This window comes from Felis catus, chromosome A2 (genome assembly GCF_018350175.1).
Source record: "Felis catus isolate Fca126 chromosome A2, F.catus_Fca126_mat1.0, whole genome shotgun sequence".
In the NCBI taxonomy this organism is placed as follows: Eukaryota; Metazoa; Chordata; class Mammalia; order Carnivora; family Felidae; genus Felis; species Felis catus.
Genome location: NC_058369.1, coordinates 154111308 through 154126937, shown reverse-complemented (window position 1 = coordinate 154126937; position 15630 = coordinate 154111308). Strand labels below are relative to the sequence as shown.

Sequence of the window (15630 nt, the reverse complement as noted above, 5' to 3'; positions counted from 1 at the left end):
GAAAGTTGAATAGCTTGTGGTCCAAAATCATTTCCTTCTATTTCTAAAACTGAGTTCAACTAATTCTTGTTGGTAAGACCATTAGTAAAAGGTACAGGTTTGAACATACATGGATAGAAATGGCCTGAGCAGGGGCACCTGGCTGGCTCAGTCAGAAGAGCGTGCAGCTCTTGATCTCAGGGTTGTGAGTTTGAGTCCCATGTTGGACATGGAGAATACTTAAAAATAAAATCTTAAAAATCTATTTAAAAAAGATTTGCCTGAGCAAATCAAAGTAAAAAAAAACCCTGTCTATAATCCAGAAGATAGGTGGCAATGGGGTTTAGAGAAGGGTTCATGATAAAAGAAGGAAAGTATAGTAAAATGATTAAAAATAGTAAGATTTTCTTTTTGTCAAGTACTCCTTATTTACTGTGCAAGTATTTTATGTATTTATTACATACAACCACCTTGTTGGCATTCCCATTTTACAAAAGAAGGAACAAACTCAGGTCAACTAATCTGCCCAAGATAACACAGCTGGTGAATTACAAAAGTGGGTTAAAACCTAGGTCTCTATCACTTCAAACCCATAATAAATATCTTACCCTGGTTAGGTAATTCTGCCTCAAACTTTATTTTTTTTATAACTTTAATGTTTATTTATTTGGAGAGAACACAAGCAGGAGAGGGGCAGAGAAAGAGGGAGACACAGAATCCAAAGCAGACTCCAGGCTCTGAGCTGTCAGCAGAGAGCCTGACGTGGGGCTCGAACTCAATAGCTGTGAGATCATGACCTGAGCTGAAGTCGGATGCTCAACTGAGCCACCCAGGCACCCCAAACTTTATTGTATATATGATATCGTAACAACGAAGGAAATCAAAACATCAACATACCCTAGTCCTTTTGCTTTCTTTATTTTATAAAAGTAAGATATCTTCAGATAATGTACTCATACCTGGTGCGCCTGGGCGGCTCAGTAGTTGAGACTCTGACTTCAGCTCTGGTCATGATCTTGCGGTTTGTGGGTTTAAGCCCCGCTTCGGACATTGATTGGGCTGACAGCATGGAGCCTGCTGCAGATTCTCTCCTTCCCTCTCTCTCTCTGCCCCTCCCCCACTCATACTTTCTATCTCAAAAATAAACATTAAAATAATAATACACTCATGCTCATGAAATAAAATGGGAAACAAAGTGTGTTAAATTTTTCCAGTTTTTTGATCTGTTAATTGAATAAATGCTTGTTTGACCTCTTAATACTATTGTTTTTATGTTGATCTCTTAGAAGAGATGGTGTTTGGAATGCTTTATGAATAGTTCTGTTCAGATTGTACTCCTAGCGAGTAGTACTGAGCTATGTATTCAGAATATGGAATAATGCTACGTGTGAGTCACCATGGATGGTGCTTTGGAGCCTACAAAGATGCATGAGACTGGCCCTTACTCTTCAGGAGCTTGAGTCCAGGGAAAAAGAAGCTGTAAGACGTGCCTACAAGAAACCAACCTAGGCCACAAAGTGGTCACAGATAACCACTGGTAGTTCACAGAAAGAGTAATTTCTATTCAAGAATGTTAGAAGCAAAAAGACCATTTATGAGACTAGTTTAGTAGTTCAGACAAAAGACTGTTAGTGCTTGAACAAGAAGAGAGGCAATGAAGAGACAGGGGCGGCCGGGGGGGGGGGGGGGGGGGAGGGGGGGAGGGGGTGGGATGTCAGAGCCATTGCAGAAGCAAAAACTGATTGACTAGATATGGAGACTAAGAAGAGTCAGGAATACAGAATGAAGCCCAAGTAGTTTACTCGGTCAGCCAAGTGTGTGGTTGGGAGCCCTTTACCCTGATAGAGAATTCAAGGTGAATAACAATTTGACAGATTAGAAGGCATAAATCACTATGCTCATTCCATCTCCTTCTCCCTGGACTTCCTCTCTGCAGCCTGCAGTTGAGTGGTGGTCATATTCCTACACCTAAGGGTCAACTCAGCCTATGTTGCTAGCCTCTAGGAGCATCACATCTTTATCTACCCCTTCATTAACTCTCCTCAGCAACCCTATTTAATTGAGTATGCCACCTGTTTCCTGTCACTAACTTAAAACACATCATATTTTTGTGTTTTGTACTAAAGTGTGCGTGTGTGTGCACGTGTGCGGGCATGCATAAATATAATCGTATGCTTGTATAAGGACAGGAAATAGCTGGAAAGACACACACCAAACTGTTAGCAACATTTCTCACCAGTTAACAGGGATGGGAGAAGGGAGGGACAAGGGAAAAGAAAAGGAAGCTTTTATTTTATATTCTATACCATTTGAATTACTTAACACAATAGGTTTGTATACTTTAAAAATAAAAATAATAAAGTTTTAAAAAAATGAAGAGCATCAGCCTAATGTAAGAAGTTCAGTAAATTCACTGAGTAAGAATAAAACCTAAGAAACACTCAGTTGACAAAATTAGAGAAAAACCCTAAACTTAGAAACAAATTTAATGATAAATACATAGAAATGATTAAGTTCTTGTATGAAGGCAGCATCCAAGGAATCTCTCCATTCTCATGGCTCCCAGCCCTTCCCTCCAGGTTGCTGGGGCAACTTGAGACCCACCAAGCCAGCAGACTCCTCCACTGAGCGCTCACCCTTGCCATGAAATTCCTGATGAAGGGTCACATGTTCTCGAATGCTGCGTAGGAGGCAGAGATAGGTGGCAGCTTGGAAATGAAGCTCGTGTTGGGCTCTGCACAACTTCTCACTGGTAACCTGGAGAAGCAGCAAGGTCACATACTTTATTAACAGCCCAGCTACAGATACAGAGCCAGAGAGATCTAATAAGCATTCTCTAGAATGGAAGTAAACTGCACAAAGGAAATATAAACATGCATATGTATATACTAATTACATATGTAGAGACACTCCGTTGATTAGGGAACCTGACCTCTAATTAATTGAAGAGGAAGTTTACAAGGAGTTTCACAGAGGAGTTTCATTGAGTGTCCTCATATTTTAATAACTGAAAAAGTCATTTCAACACTCTTGTTTTACAAATGAAGAAACTAAAGCCCAGAGGGGCTCAATAGTTGGTTACTGGCAGAGATAGGAAACTATAATCATTAATGTCGCCTAAGGTGTATAGAACTTTCTCCCCTTCAAACAAATGAGTCTGATTTTTATATTTCTGACTTTGGTCAAGGTGGTATATGATTATCATTTCAATGAAAAGTAAAACCATTTTGTCTGAAAAATAATAGCTTTGTCCTCAACATAACAAAATGAAGCCTTTATATATAAAATTAATATGCATCTATTCATTATAATTTACTTATCCATCTGAAAAACCCATATTCTGATAACTGTTAAGTAGCTAGAAATGATATCCATTCACAAGTCGCCAATAATTCCAAACTTGTTTTTTCTTCATCACAATTAATTCCCAGAGTTAGTACACTGTCCTTTATTTAACTTTGCGTTCTGAAGTTGTGAGAAAAGGAAGAAAAGGTGAGACAGAGATGTGTACATAGCTTAAAATACTTAAGGAGCCCTGTGTTTCTCTAAATGTAGATTAACCTCTGTGTACCACTGCCTATGTAAACCCCTTTGACCTTTCTTTACTTGAATATGTAGAGTTGGAATCTGAAAACCAGAAAGTGTGGTTTAAGATCTGCACATCACACATACAAAAAAAGATCTGCAGATCACATATGTGAAAATAACACTCATAAGCTGCTCAAAAAAAGAACTATCTGCTTTAATCAGTTAACTTTTTATAAGTAAAAATCTGTGAATGAACAACACCAATGTCAAACTTTTAAAAAAGGTTAACATCCATTTCTCTAATAAACACCAAAACTGATAAAGATTGGAAACAAGAATTCTGTTAGTGTAGGCCATGATTCAGCTAAGCCTGAATCATGAGTCAGGACAGAAGGGTCAGCAATATATAAACAGTATATGAATCACAAGAGACCAAATGAAATCAAATGAAAAAAAAATTTTTTTTTTTTTCTCTAAGGAGAAGGCAGAGGTTCCTCCCTAACTGAACCCCTTCAGTTAAGGGAAAGGATGGAGAAAATGGGCATAGATGGTTATTGAGCTAGCTCTGAGCCAGCAGGAAACAAACCATTCTTCATATCCTTGCTGTGTTTCTGAAACTTGTAACATGAATTTACACAAAATTTGAGAGCCTCTCGAGAGCAATAATGCCCCCATAAGGTGGTACAGCTATAATCATGTCATCTTAAAAATCTTAGAATGACCTTCCATTACATTTACAATGAAGTTTAATAAGTTCCTGCCTACCACAACTTCTACTTCACCTACCACACCTTAAGCTTCAACCAGTCTCAAATGTCTGTTCTCACCTCTGGGCTTTTCAGTTGTGCAGCTTCTCGACCTGGACCTCATCTTCCCCAACCCCCATTTGCTTGCAAACTCCAATTTACACATCAGGTCCCTGCTTAGTTTCCTCCTGAAATCCTTCTTTATACAAGGACCTCCAGTTGTTTATGCTCTTAGCACTTTCTTATTCCAAGTGCTTTCTTGTAGAGTTCTTCGTAAACTTCTTAAAAGACAGGACCCGTGTGCATCTGATTCATCATTTTAGCCAAGTTCCTAGAAGTCCCTAACACTGTGGCCTTTAAAAAGTTTTTGAATTTTAGCCCCACGTTGGGTATAGAACTTACTTTGATAAAATTATATATATATATATATATATCTTGATATATACATATATATATCTTGATATATATATATATCTTGATCTATACATATATATATCTTGATATATATATCTTGATCTATATATATAGATCTTGATCTATACATATATAGATCTTGATCTATACATATATAGATCTTGATATATATATCTTGATCTATATATATAGATCTTGATCTATACATATATAGATCTTGATCTATACATATATAGATCTTGATATATATATCTTGATCTATATATATAGATCTTGATCTATACATATATAGATCTTGATCTATACATATATATATCTTGATATATATATCTTGATCTATATATATAGATCTTGATCTATACATATATAGATCTGGATCTATATATATAGATCTGGATCTATATATATAGATCTTGATCTATATATATAGATCTTGATCTATATATATAGATCCAGATCTATATATAGATCTTGATCTATATATAGATCTGGATCTATATATAGATCTTATCTATATATAGATCTGGATCTATATAGATCTTGATCTATATATAGATCTTGATCTATATATAGATCTGGATCTATATAGATCTTGATCTATATAGATCTTGATAAAAAGGTAAAAATGTTTGAATTTTAGTTCTAACATAATGCATTCTAACTTCCATAGCTTAAAGATTCAACAGGATCCTGGTTCTCCTTTTTCCCACATTGCTCAAAAGACACTTTCCTACCCTAAAGCCCAAGATGACTCTCCAACGTACTATTTTGGAGATAGCTTGCAACTTCCTTCAAAGCCCAATCCGTAATTCTAAAGACAGCTATTAAATGGAAGACCGGTTATTTGGGAATTTAACTTCTAGTTGTTCCTATACAAGTCCTTGCACGGGGTCCCTGAGCCTCAGTTGCCCCATTTGAAAAATAAAACATCTTCTTCCACCCGATCTTGCCTAACGGGAATATGGAGTGTGGAGTTCACAAAGGAATTTCCCAAGGATGGCTTCCCATATGTTCATATTTATCTGCTACAGAAGGAAAAAAATTATCTGGTCAGATATCACATTAATGTTGTGATAGCGCAATGTCATTACAGATCTCCAGTTCAGCTCCACAGGCACCATTTCCTTTAAATGGGGAATGAAATACAACATAAGTGAAACACGGTTCCTGCCAAATTCTTAATATTCCTCATCTTATTACAGTTATTTTCCGCCTCAAAAAATGGTTTTTAGAATAACTACCATGGGAAGGATGAGGAGAGTGGTTGATCTAGCTGCAGCTGGTGACCCTACACTCTCCATCAAGTGCATCTCTCCTTTACCAACCCCCGCCCCATCCCCTCCACTTCCATGGCTCTGACTTTGTCCTCTGCACCTGCAAAAGACCAGCCAATGAAATCCCCGCTCCTTGGTTAGTCCCCGGGCTTAGGCCATAGACCAAGGACTAGGGCCTGGGTAAGCTTGGCCAGAACCAGGGCTGGGTGGGAGGGTCGGTTTCAGAAATGCAGGGGCTGAGGCCAGACGCTCCCTACCCCCCAGCTAGATCTCACCCCCTTCCCCCTTCCTTCCTCAGGGAACGGCCACGGCCGCTGGAGCACCCGGACACGGGCTTCCGTACCCGATGCGCACGGAAAGCCTTCACGAGGTACCTATAGGCTGCAGTGTCGCGATAGGGTCGGCCAGTGGCCGCGTTCATGTAGCGCAACTCCCGTAGAAGGCCTCGTAAAGTGCGTGCCGGCGACCCTAAGGCCGCCATTTTCATGTCCTCGGAGCGTGGTGCCCAATGGCGCCCTACGCCCCTCTAACTCCCTCACCCCCGCCCAGCTGCTTAATGGTACGGTCGGACCGACACTGCCGGGTCCCCCCTTCGATCGCCGAGTAGTGGAATGTCTCACTTCCCTTCTCCGCACAGCTTTACTAATCAAACGCCGAGAGGCGCCCTCAGGAGTTAAGACAGAAGCAAACGAAAGCCGAGTGTAACTGACTCAAAGTTCCTTAAGAAACACCGAGAAAGGCCGGGCTAGAGGAAAGGAGGGTCTTTGGTGACTGCGTCATTTAAGACGTCATTAACTGACCGCGGAGTCTCGAGAATAAGTGGGCCTGGTGGGAATGGATGTTGATTTGAACTAGAACACGAAGGATACCCAGAGGGGATATCAGAATTCAGAGCACTGACTTTCCAGAAATCTTACGGCACTGTGGTGGCTCAGAAGAAGGAAATGGAATATGCTTATTCTCTCAAGCAGTAGCCCAACACTTAGGAAAACGACACGTATACTTCCCATTTTTAAAAGGTAAAATTAAGTTAGCATATTTCGGTATAGTTCTTTAAGAGTAGCAAAAATCCTTTCCAAGACAAAAGTCTCGCCACCCCAGATGGGACTCGAACCCACAATCCCTGGCTTAGGAGGCCAATGCCTTATCCATTAGGCCACTGGGGCTTCTGTGAGCGAGGCGCTCCAACAACGTATTCAATTTTTTTTTCCTCTTTGGTACGTCATCGTCACTTAGGTCTCCTTTTAACCTATCCTGAGAAACCACACCTAGTACCACTATGAGGGGTGAGGCATGCTGGGAGTTGTAGTTCAGAGAACAAGAGTCCGCGTTCCAGCTCCAAAGGCTTTACCCTCGAATCAGCACCGATGCGCCGGACGGAGGACGGGCGCGCGCACGGTTTTGCGTACGCGTTTGCCTGCCCGGTAACCCCGCGCCTGCGCAAAAGCGGGCATACGATGTCGCGGAGCCGAGTGCTCGGGGCACATTGGCCGAATCTCGGAGACTCGCCCTCTGAGTTGCGGCTGGGTCGGATTTTTACCGGAAACAGCCGGCCCCTTCCGGTGGTGCGGCTTTCCCACTTAGCTTGGCTCCAACACGCCGTTAGGTGGCGTCCGCAGCGGTCACTTTCTGTTTCCGGTTGTAGGGGTGAGGCCGTTTCCGCAGAGGCATTGGCGAGTTGTGAATGTGTAGCTTACCTTCTGAATTGCCCCGTCAGAATGAACGTAGGACAGCGGGAATTTATTATTTAATTCGCTAGGAATTCGTTAATTAGAAATAATTAGTAGTTCTTTTTCTGATTCTGTGTCTAACTGTATAACTTGGGTTTCTTGAGTTATCAGCGACCTTAATTCCTCGTTTAAAATCTCGCAGTGGCTCTCCATTGCCCCGGAGACTTGCCTGTATCGTAACCGTCATCTCTCACTAGTCGTTTCCTCACACTCTTTCTGCGCCAGGTGTCTCAACTTCTCTGTCTTCCTCGCCTCCCTTTGTCTTATTTTCTCCGCCTGAAGTTTAGCCATTTGTATTAATATTTACCTTTCGGGCTTCCAGTTTCCTTGAGAAGTCTAGGTCAGACACTGCTTTAGGCCTTTGTGGTCAGTATGGTAAAGCGAAAATGATTTATTTCACCTGTGCATTCCTCTAGATTCTCTAGATGACATGTTAATCTTTCCTTTTACGTGTGGATTACCTGTGTCTCCGTTTCATTATCTTTCCCGTGAATCAGGATGCAACCGCGCAGACTCCTACTTCCCACTCTTAATAGGTCCCTCCTCCTAGGTCCCTGTCTGGAGAACAGTGGCCAACTTTAAGGTAACTTTAAGGTTCATACTCTGGCTGGAATCCTGACACCTCCAGAATCGACCTTAGAGGAAACCAGACTAGAATGACTTCATATGAGTGAATTAATTTCTCCCTGTGGCATTCATAAAATATTTATCAACTTACAAGTATCTGATTTTATTTTTTTTTTAATTTTTTTTCAACGTTTATTTATTTTTGGGACAGAGAGAGACAGAGCATGAATGGGGGAGGGGCAGAGAGAGAGGGAGACACAGAATCAGAAACAGGCTCCAGGCTCCGAGCCATCAGCCCAGAGCCCAATGCGGGGCTCGAACTCACAGACCGCGAGATCGTGACCTGGCTGAAGTCGGACGCTTAACCGACTGCGCCACCCAGGCGCCCCACAAGTATGTGATTTTAAAAGGCACATCTGATGGGGGATGGGAGAGAGGGGAGGGTGGGTGATGGGTATTGAAGAGGGTGTTTTTTGGGATGAGCACTGGGTGTTGTATGGAAACCAATTTGACAATAAATTTCATTTAAATAAATAAATAAAAATAAAAGGCACATCTCATCTGCAGTAGGGGCTGGGGAGAATGCTATCAGTTATTCTTCTCTGAACATTGTTAAAGAGAAAAACCACAGGCCAAAAATGGTGTCGTTTAGTTAAGCCTGCAAGTCACTAAACCAAGAATTAACACCTAGCTCCCCCCCCCCCCCCCCCCCCGCCTCCCAAATGGAACCTATAACCAGTCAATGCAGAAATTTCCTGGTCAGCATTGAGACATTTACTGATAGACCCCATCTGTTCCCCTTAGGAGGGCAACCTTGCCTAAAACAATGGATTCTTAGCTAATAATTTCCTTTTTTCAACTCTCTACCTTTAAAAACCTTTCCTTTTCTGTAGCCCTTTGGAACTCCCCTATACTTGCTAGAGGGGATGCTGCCTGATTCCTAAGTTGATTAGATCTTTCAGATTTACTCGGCTGAATTTTTGTTATTTACCAATATAAATTTGTTTAACCAGCTTTCTAAAATGTAGCGAATTTAAACCAGCTCTGAGGAATTGGGAGAATGTTTTGGAAGTAGGTCTTCAATAACCTGCTATGTTGTATACGGGCAATAACTAATTGTGAATTCCTTTTTACTGCGTGGCCAAGAGACTCTTCTTCTCTAGGCCATTCTTACACTAGGAAAGGGTGAATACTCATGAAATGTTTATGTATATGTATATGTAGCCATTAGTCTCCAAAGATGGCCCTCCAGCAGTCTTCTCTTTTTATACATATGTTGCTCCCTACATCAAGAGGTGAAGCTTATTTCCTGTCCCACGTACCCTTCCCTCTCTTGAATCTGAGCTGGCTTTGTGACTACCTTTGACCAATAGAATGTAGCAGAAGTGACATTCTGGAACTTCTGTAGAACACCAGGTCTTAAAACCGGCAACTTTCACTTCCTGCTTCTTGGCTAGCTACCATGCTATGAAAACCCCATGGCACAAGGAGGGGTACTGGGATAGACCCAGGTGAGCTCTCGTCTGATAGCACCGATTGCCGACTATGTGAATAAACCATCTCGGATGTCCAGATGTCCACAGTTTCTGCCAGTGTCAGCTGAAGCAGAGATTTGCCCTGCTAAACCCAGTTAACCCGAAGAATCATTGAAGATGATAAGATGGCTGTTGTGTGGGAATAATTCCACTAAGTTTTGGGATTACTGTGCAGCAACAAAACACCGAATCAGTCTGGAAAAGTTTGTAGAGACGATTTAGCCAAATTTCTCAGTTTTGCAGCTTTAGAAAATCTTTGTATTCCTAGTTACAGGGCTACAACCCCGAAACCCTACAGCAGAGACCAGGCAGGTAACACAAGAATAAATCAGGCCAGGTGGGCGGCTACTTCCCGCAAAGGAGCTGGACGCTTTCGGCTCAGTCTCATTTGGTGTGAAGTCGGCACGTGGACCCAGTGTTGCCAGAGCTTCTGATTTTTCAATAGTTGTAAATCCAGCATTTTTACGCAGTGCCCTGACTTTTCAACATTAGCAATCAAGTTAAAAACAATAAATTACCAAACAGAACACTTCTGTTGGCCTTACATAGCTTAGGGTTGCGAATGCGTGAACTGCGTCCCGGAGGACTTTGCAGGCAATGTCCCATTTGACCTTCGCCACAATCCTATGAGGTAGTACTGATTTTTCCCACTTAGAAATGTGGGAATAATCTCAGAATAGCTCCATGGGTTAGTCAACATTATTAACTGGTCTGTGGAAAACCGGTATTTGGCCTCAGACAATCTGACTCCAAAGCATATTAAATCATTTTTAAAGTTACAGCAGAAAAAGGATTTTTATTAAAAAGATGCTGGGTGGGTCGCCTGGGTGGCTCAGTCGGTTGAGCGACCGACTTCGGCTCAGGTCATGATCTCACCGTTTGCGAGTTCAAGCCCTGCGTCGGGCTCTGTGCTGAGAGCTCAGAGCCCGGAACCTGCTTCTGATTTTGTGTCTCCCTCTCTCTCTCTGCTGCTCCCCCGTTCATGCTCTGTCTCTCTCTGTCTCAGAAATAAATAAACATTAAAAAAAAAAAAAAGATGCTGGATAATTTTCAGAATTTCCTAGTAAGGCCAGAGACCAGGCTCAGAAACCTCACCCACTATCCTGCCCCAGATCTGATCCAGTGCAAACACCACCAGGCATAATTGCTACAGCTTCACAATGCAGACACAATGACCATGGACAGGGACTGGGCGCCAGCACCAAAGCTGCTGCTCCGGGACACTGGTTTTGGCTGGTTTCTCTGCTCTCACTTGTGCCGGAATGGATGAAGTATTTTCCTAAGAGTCCCATTCTGGGGTGAGTACTTCTGATGAGCATGGCCTGGGTCATGTCCCCCTGTTTTGGTCAAGGGTGGCTGGGAAAAGCGAGTATTTTATCATTCTTTGAATTTTTAGTGAGCATCTGCCATGAGTCAGTCACTCTTCCAAATGCTGAGGAAGCAAAAGCAAGCGGAGTAGGTAAAGCTTTGATACTCAGTGAAGTTTCCGTTCTAGAAAGGGGAAGACAGACAATAATCCGGTAAAGCAAAACTTACCAAATGGTGGGGCGCCTGGGTGGCGCAGTCGGTTAAGCGCCCGACTTCAGCCAGGTCACGATCTCGCGGTCCGTGAGTTTGAGCCCCGCATCAGGCTCTGGGCTGATGGCTCAGAGCCTGGAGCCTGTTTCCGATTCTGTGTCTCCCTCTCTCTCTGCCCCTCCCCCGTTCATGCTCTGTCTCTGTCCCAAAAATAAATAAACATTGAAAAAAAAAATTGAAAAAAAAACTTACCAAATGGTGATGAGTGCTATGGAGAAAAGTAAAACTGGGGCAGGGGGTTGGGACCTGCTGCTTTATAATGTGTTCAGGGATGTCTTCACTGACTTGGTGACATTTGAGCAGAAACACAAATGGTGTAAGCATAGTCAGCTTGTGTGTGTGCATGTATTGGGGTGGGACAGTGCCCATACTTGTTTAAAAGTAGGCTCCATGCTAAGCATGGAGCCCAACATGGGGCTTGAACTCATGACCCCAAGATGGGGACCTGAGGTGAAATCAAGAGTCAGCCACTTAACCAACTGGGCCACACAGGCACCCTAGTGCCCATGCTTTTAAGTAGAGACCCAACCTCCATTCCCCAACCATTGTGAGGATACTGTTCTGGTCCTTCAAGCTCCGTGAAGGAGGAAGGGATTCTAGGATGTTTTCTGTGGCCAGTGAAACTGTGGGAACAGACCCAGAGCGTTCAGTCTTAACTTTGCAACTGGAGCTGGGTAGCCAAGCCAGTCAGCCACACAGGAATCCGGGGAAATTGTTGGTGGGAAAGAGCCAGGACCAATGAAAGAGGGTGTATCTGAGAGAATATATATGTGTAGCTGCTGGCTTCCATCAGTGGTGATACTTTAGATGTGTGTCCCAAGCACTGATTTCTAGTTTTTTAATGATAGTACTTTATTATTTATTTATTCATTCATTCATTCATTTATGTAAGTAAGTAAACCCTAGACCCAACGTGGGGCTTGAACTCACGACTGTGAGATCAAGAGTCGCATGCTCTACTGACTGAGCCAGCCAGGCAACCCCTCTAAACTTTTTTGATGGTGTATCCATAGTGGTAAAAATCTTGTGCCTCCCCCATAAGTCTTTGTATTTACTTTTAAACCATACACATGCACTACTGCATGAATGTAGCACGCACATTGAAACTATGCACAAAACAGAATTAAAAGGATGCTTTTAAAAAAATGAAATATACAATATTTGGAAAATATTTTTATTTTATTTATTAACAGTAAAAAAGTCCTAATTTCTCTCAGTAAAGAAAGATTATTGTTTCCTTTATTGAAAACAATGCAATTCAATACGTTTCAATATTTTGAAAATGTTGGTTTAACACATTATTTGGGGCCACAGAATCACATAGTGATAAATATTTCTCAAGATCGATTCTGAAATTTCTCTCTTCATAGCATGAATTTTTTGTAAAGAGGCAGTCAGGGCCTCATTCATCACTTTAAAAACTTACTTTTAACTCAACGAGACCCATTAGGCATGTTCGTTTCTTTCACAATATCAGCTAGGTAGGCGCTGTGACCATCAGGGGTCAGTCACCAAGAGAGAACCCACTGCAGGCTGTTCAAGCAAACAGGAAGTGAGTGCAGGGCACTGGGATGCTTGCGGCACTATGGGAAGGACTGCCGGAGTTTGGGGAAGTTGCCACTAACGTTCAGCAGTTCTAAGCAGTCACTAGAAGGTCGCTGCCGTCACCCAGGTCAGAAGAATGCAGGGCGCCCCCTGTGCTCATCCGAGCTGAGCCGAGTACTGACGCGCCGGCTGACAGGTCACCTAGAGGCTGGGGCGGAGCTTCAGGTCTCCCGGGACCTACCCACTTTGCAAGGTGCTGCCAGAGAAAAAAATAACACCACTTTCTCCTCCCACCTACAAAAATCTCACATGAATACCCTGGCAGAAAGAAATGACATCCAGAACCTGGAAGGCAAAGGAGTTTGGGAGATGTAGTTCCCGTAAGTCCAGTCCCTGTGACACAGAGAGGGCATGACACAGAGGGATATGGGAATGAGTGCGGGCTGTCAAAAAACAGACTGCAGACCTCACGGGCGGCACACTCCTGATAGCCTCGTCACAGAAAAGGAGAGCAATTGAGAAACACTTCGGTAAACGAAAAAGAGCCATTTTTAAGTTTGGCCACTCTGGTAGATACTTTGCAGCAAGCGAATCACTCGGTCTCTTTGTGGTGTACGGGATTTTCATGACTACTTTGCATTACGTAATAGTTTCTTCCATGTAAAGGTATTACTTTTCATCCAATTAACCTAACTGATGACATCCTGTAGCGTATCAGCTCAGTACGTTATAATACTCAGGAGCAAATGTGACTGTTACTGTTAACAGGCGAGCTGACCCGTAGATGCAGGCAGAGAGAGCCGCGATGTATCGCTCTCAACCCCTGCTGCTTGCGGACCTCCTGGCTGAAGGCTTCCTTTCCAGCATGAGATCGGCGGCAGTTCACGCAGCTCTTCCAAGAGATAACAGGACAATTGGCGGTGTTTCTTTGGTTTGGAGAAAAAAAAAAGTCCAGTCTGTAAAACATTAAAACTCCAGACTCTACCCAATAAGACTCCTCACTGACAAGGTGAGACTGCCGTCGGCTGGAAAATGAGCCACGAGGGCTGGAGGACCTGGCCAACATCTCGTCTCCATCCCCCTGATCGGCTGGTCACCTCTTCAAAGGCAACCTGTTCCTGGAACAAGCCAGACTTGTGTAAAAAGAAAGTAACTGTTTTCTCGTGAACGCCCCGACAAACCTGAGGTCATGGTTTGGTCTCCCGTGTGCCTGGATGAAATTTACAGCTTTTCCAGTCTCTGCAAAGTAACAAACAGGCCAAAGAGTTGTCATCATCATCATTTCAGAAATAGTCTCTTGTTCTGGCTATCAACAAGTCTCATCGAGTGATCGATCAAAACTTCAAATGTCAGTTAATTTTAAAACTTCTTCCCTTCCCCGGCCCGGAAATCTGAGGGAGAACGGGGGTCACGGTCAGCGTCATTTTGATTTCTCGCACAGGACCTCTTCCCACTCGTGGCTGTTCCGGGCCTGCTCTCGTGTGGCCGCAGGGGAAGGAGAGGGGGTAAGTCTCACGTGAGTGGCTGACTTGTAAGCTGGCGCCGGTGTCCCCTGGGAGTAGGAGAAGCCATGGCTGCTTGTCCCACAGGCGCTTCCTCACGGGTTCTCGAGTCTCCATCCATCACTGGGGATCTCGCACCTGTCGTCCCCCTGTGGGCCACGCCGTCTCTAGGTCCTTAGGGTGCCTGCCCCAGCCCCTCGGTCTCCAGCAGCCTCCCTGCCACTGATGTCATCTCCTCCCTCCAGGTGTTCCCTTTGGCCGGACTCCTTCTTGAAATGGCCAAACCTGCCTGCCTCTCTCAAGAAGCACAGCAAGCCTTCGGGAACCCAGGAACTTGGGGCGTGCAAGCCATTTGGAGCGCAGTCTTCTCTCCTCTTCTGTCTTCTCAAGGAGCCAGCCACCGACAGTTTGTCTTCAGACTTTAGGAAGAAGTCAGACACCAGTCCCTTTGTCCCTGAAACTCCGCAGGCTGTATCAAACTCCCCGGGTGGTCCTCTTGAAGCGCCCCCTCATTTGGCCTGAAGCAAAGAGGGAGCACCCCCCACCCTCCCCTGCTTGGGGAGAAGGGGAAACGTCCAGCATACAGACAGCTACTTCCAAAGAAATCCTCTCACATTCTCTTCCATAGCCTGAGGTGGATGCCGAGCTAATCCTTCCCAGTATTGAGCTAGTGCTTCCCGGGGTCCATTTCACAACCTCTTAGGGTGGGTGCATAGGTGATCTGGCTCCTCCTCCCTTTAGAATGTGGACAGATTGGCGCCTATGGTTTGGTTCTCAGCCTTTGGGGTTTCTGGTGAAACTGACACAGAAAGAGTGCCGTTTTAGTAAATGAAGTCACCACTGTCAACCCCTCCTCCTTATGGAACTCCTGTTCTTACATCAGGACACCTGATGCGCTGTAGGTGATCTGCAAGAGTCTGACTTATGAAATGGACTGTGAATGTACAGTTCATATAGAATTAAGTACTAAGTAGCATATATATTATAATTTCATATTCAATATTAATGTTTGCATACTATATATTTACATAGATAATTAGCTTATGTGAATGTACAGTTCATATAGAATTAAATACTACGTAGCATATATATTATAATTTCATATTCAATACTAATGTTTGCATATTATATATTTACATAGAGAGATAATGAGCTTATACAAAATACATACAGGACTTTTGTTTTTGACATTATGAAAGATTAGGCTTGCAGAGAAATCTCTCAATATAAAA

The 15630-nt window shown here is 43.4% G+C and overlaps 2 protein-coding genes, 1 long non-coding RNA gene and 1 other non-coding gene across 6 annotated transcripts in view; 1 reads left to right on the top strand and 3 right to left on the bottom strand.

Moving 5' to 3' along the window:
- Positions 1–2447: 2447 nt before the first annotated feature.
- Positions 2448–6505, bottom strand: FMC1 (formation of mitochondrial complex V assembly factor 1 homolog). The gene is made up of 2 exons (XM_006929412.5): positions 6285–6505; positions 2448–2736 (listed from the first exon to the last, which is right to left on the bottom strand). The coding sequence occupies exons 1-2, from the start codon at positions 6426–6428 to the stop codon at positions 2533–2535; spliced, it is 348 nt and encodes a 115-aa protein (XP_006929474.1). The 5' UTR covers positions 6429–6505; the 3' UTR covers positions 2448–2532.
- Positions 6506–6590: 85 nt separating this feature from the next.
- On the top strand, positions 6591–15419 carry LOC123384050. 3 transcript variants are annotated; one of them, XR_006594633.1, is made up of 3 exons: positions 6591–6960; positions 13665–14401; positions 14644–15419. It is a non-coding gene; the product is annotated as an uncharacterized LOC123384050 (long non-coding RNA). The 3 variants fall into 3 exon arrangements; XR_006594635.1 differs by lacking the exon at positions 6591–6960 and adding an exon at positions 8949–9749; XR_006594634.1 differs by lacking the exon at positions 6591–6960 and adding an exon at positions 10709–11071.
- Positions 7035–7107, bottom strand: TRNAR-CCU. The gene has a single exon. It is a non-coding gene; the product is annotated as a tRNA-Arg (tRNA).
- Positions 12512–15630, bottom strand: part of UBN2 (ubinuclein 2) — a 90053-nt gene continuing 86934 nt past the window's right edge. The window contains exon 15 of the mRNA XM_023250611.2: positions 12512–15197. Coding sequence (XP_023106379.1) covers positions 15159–15197 — 39 coding nt within the window. The 3' untranslated portion in view covers positions 12512–15158. The remainder of the gene's footprint in view (positions 15198–15630) is intronic.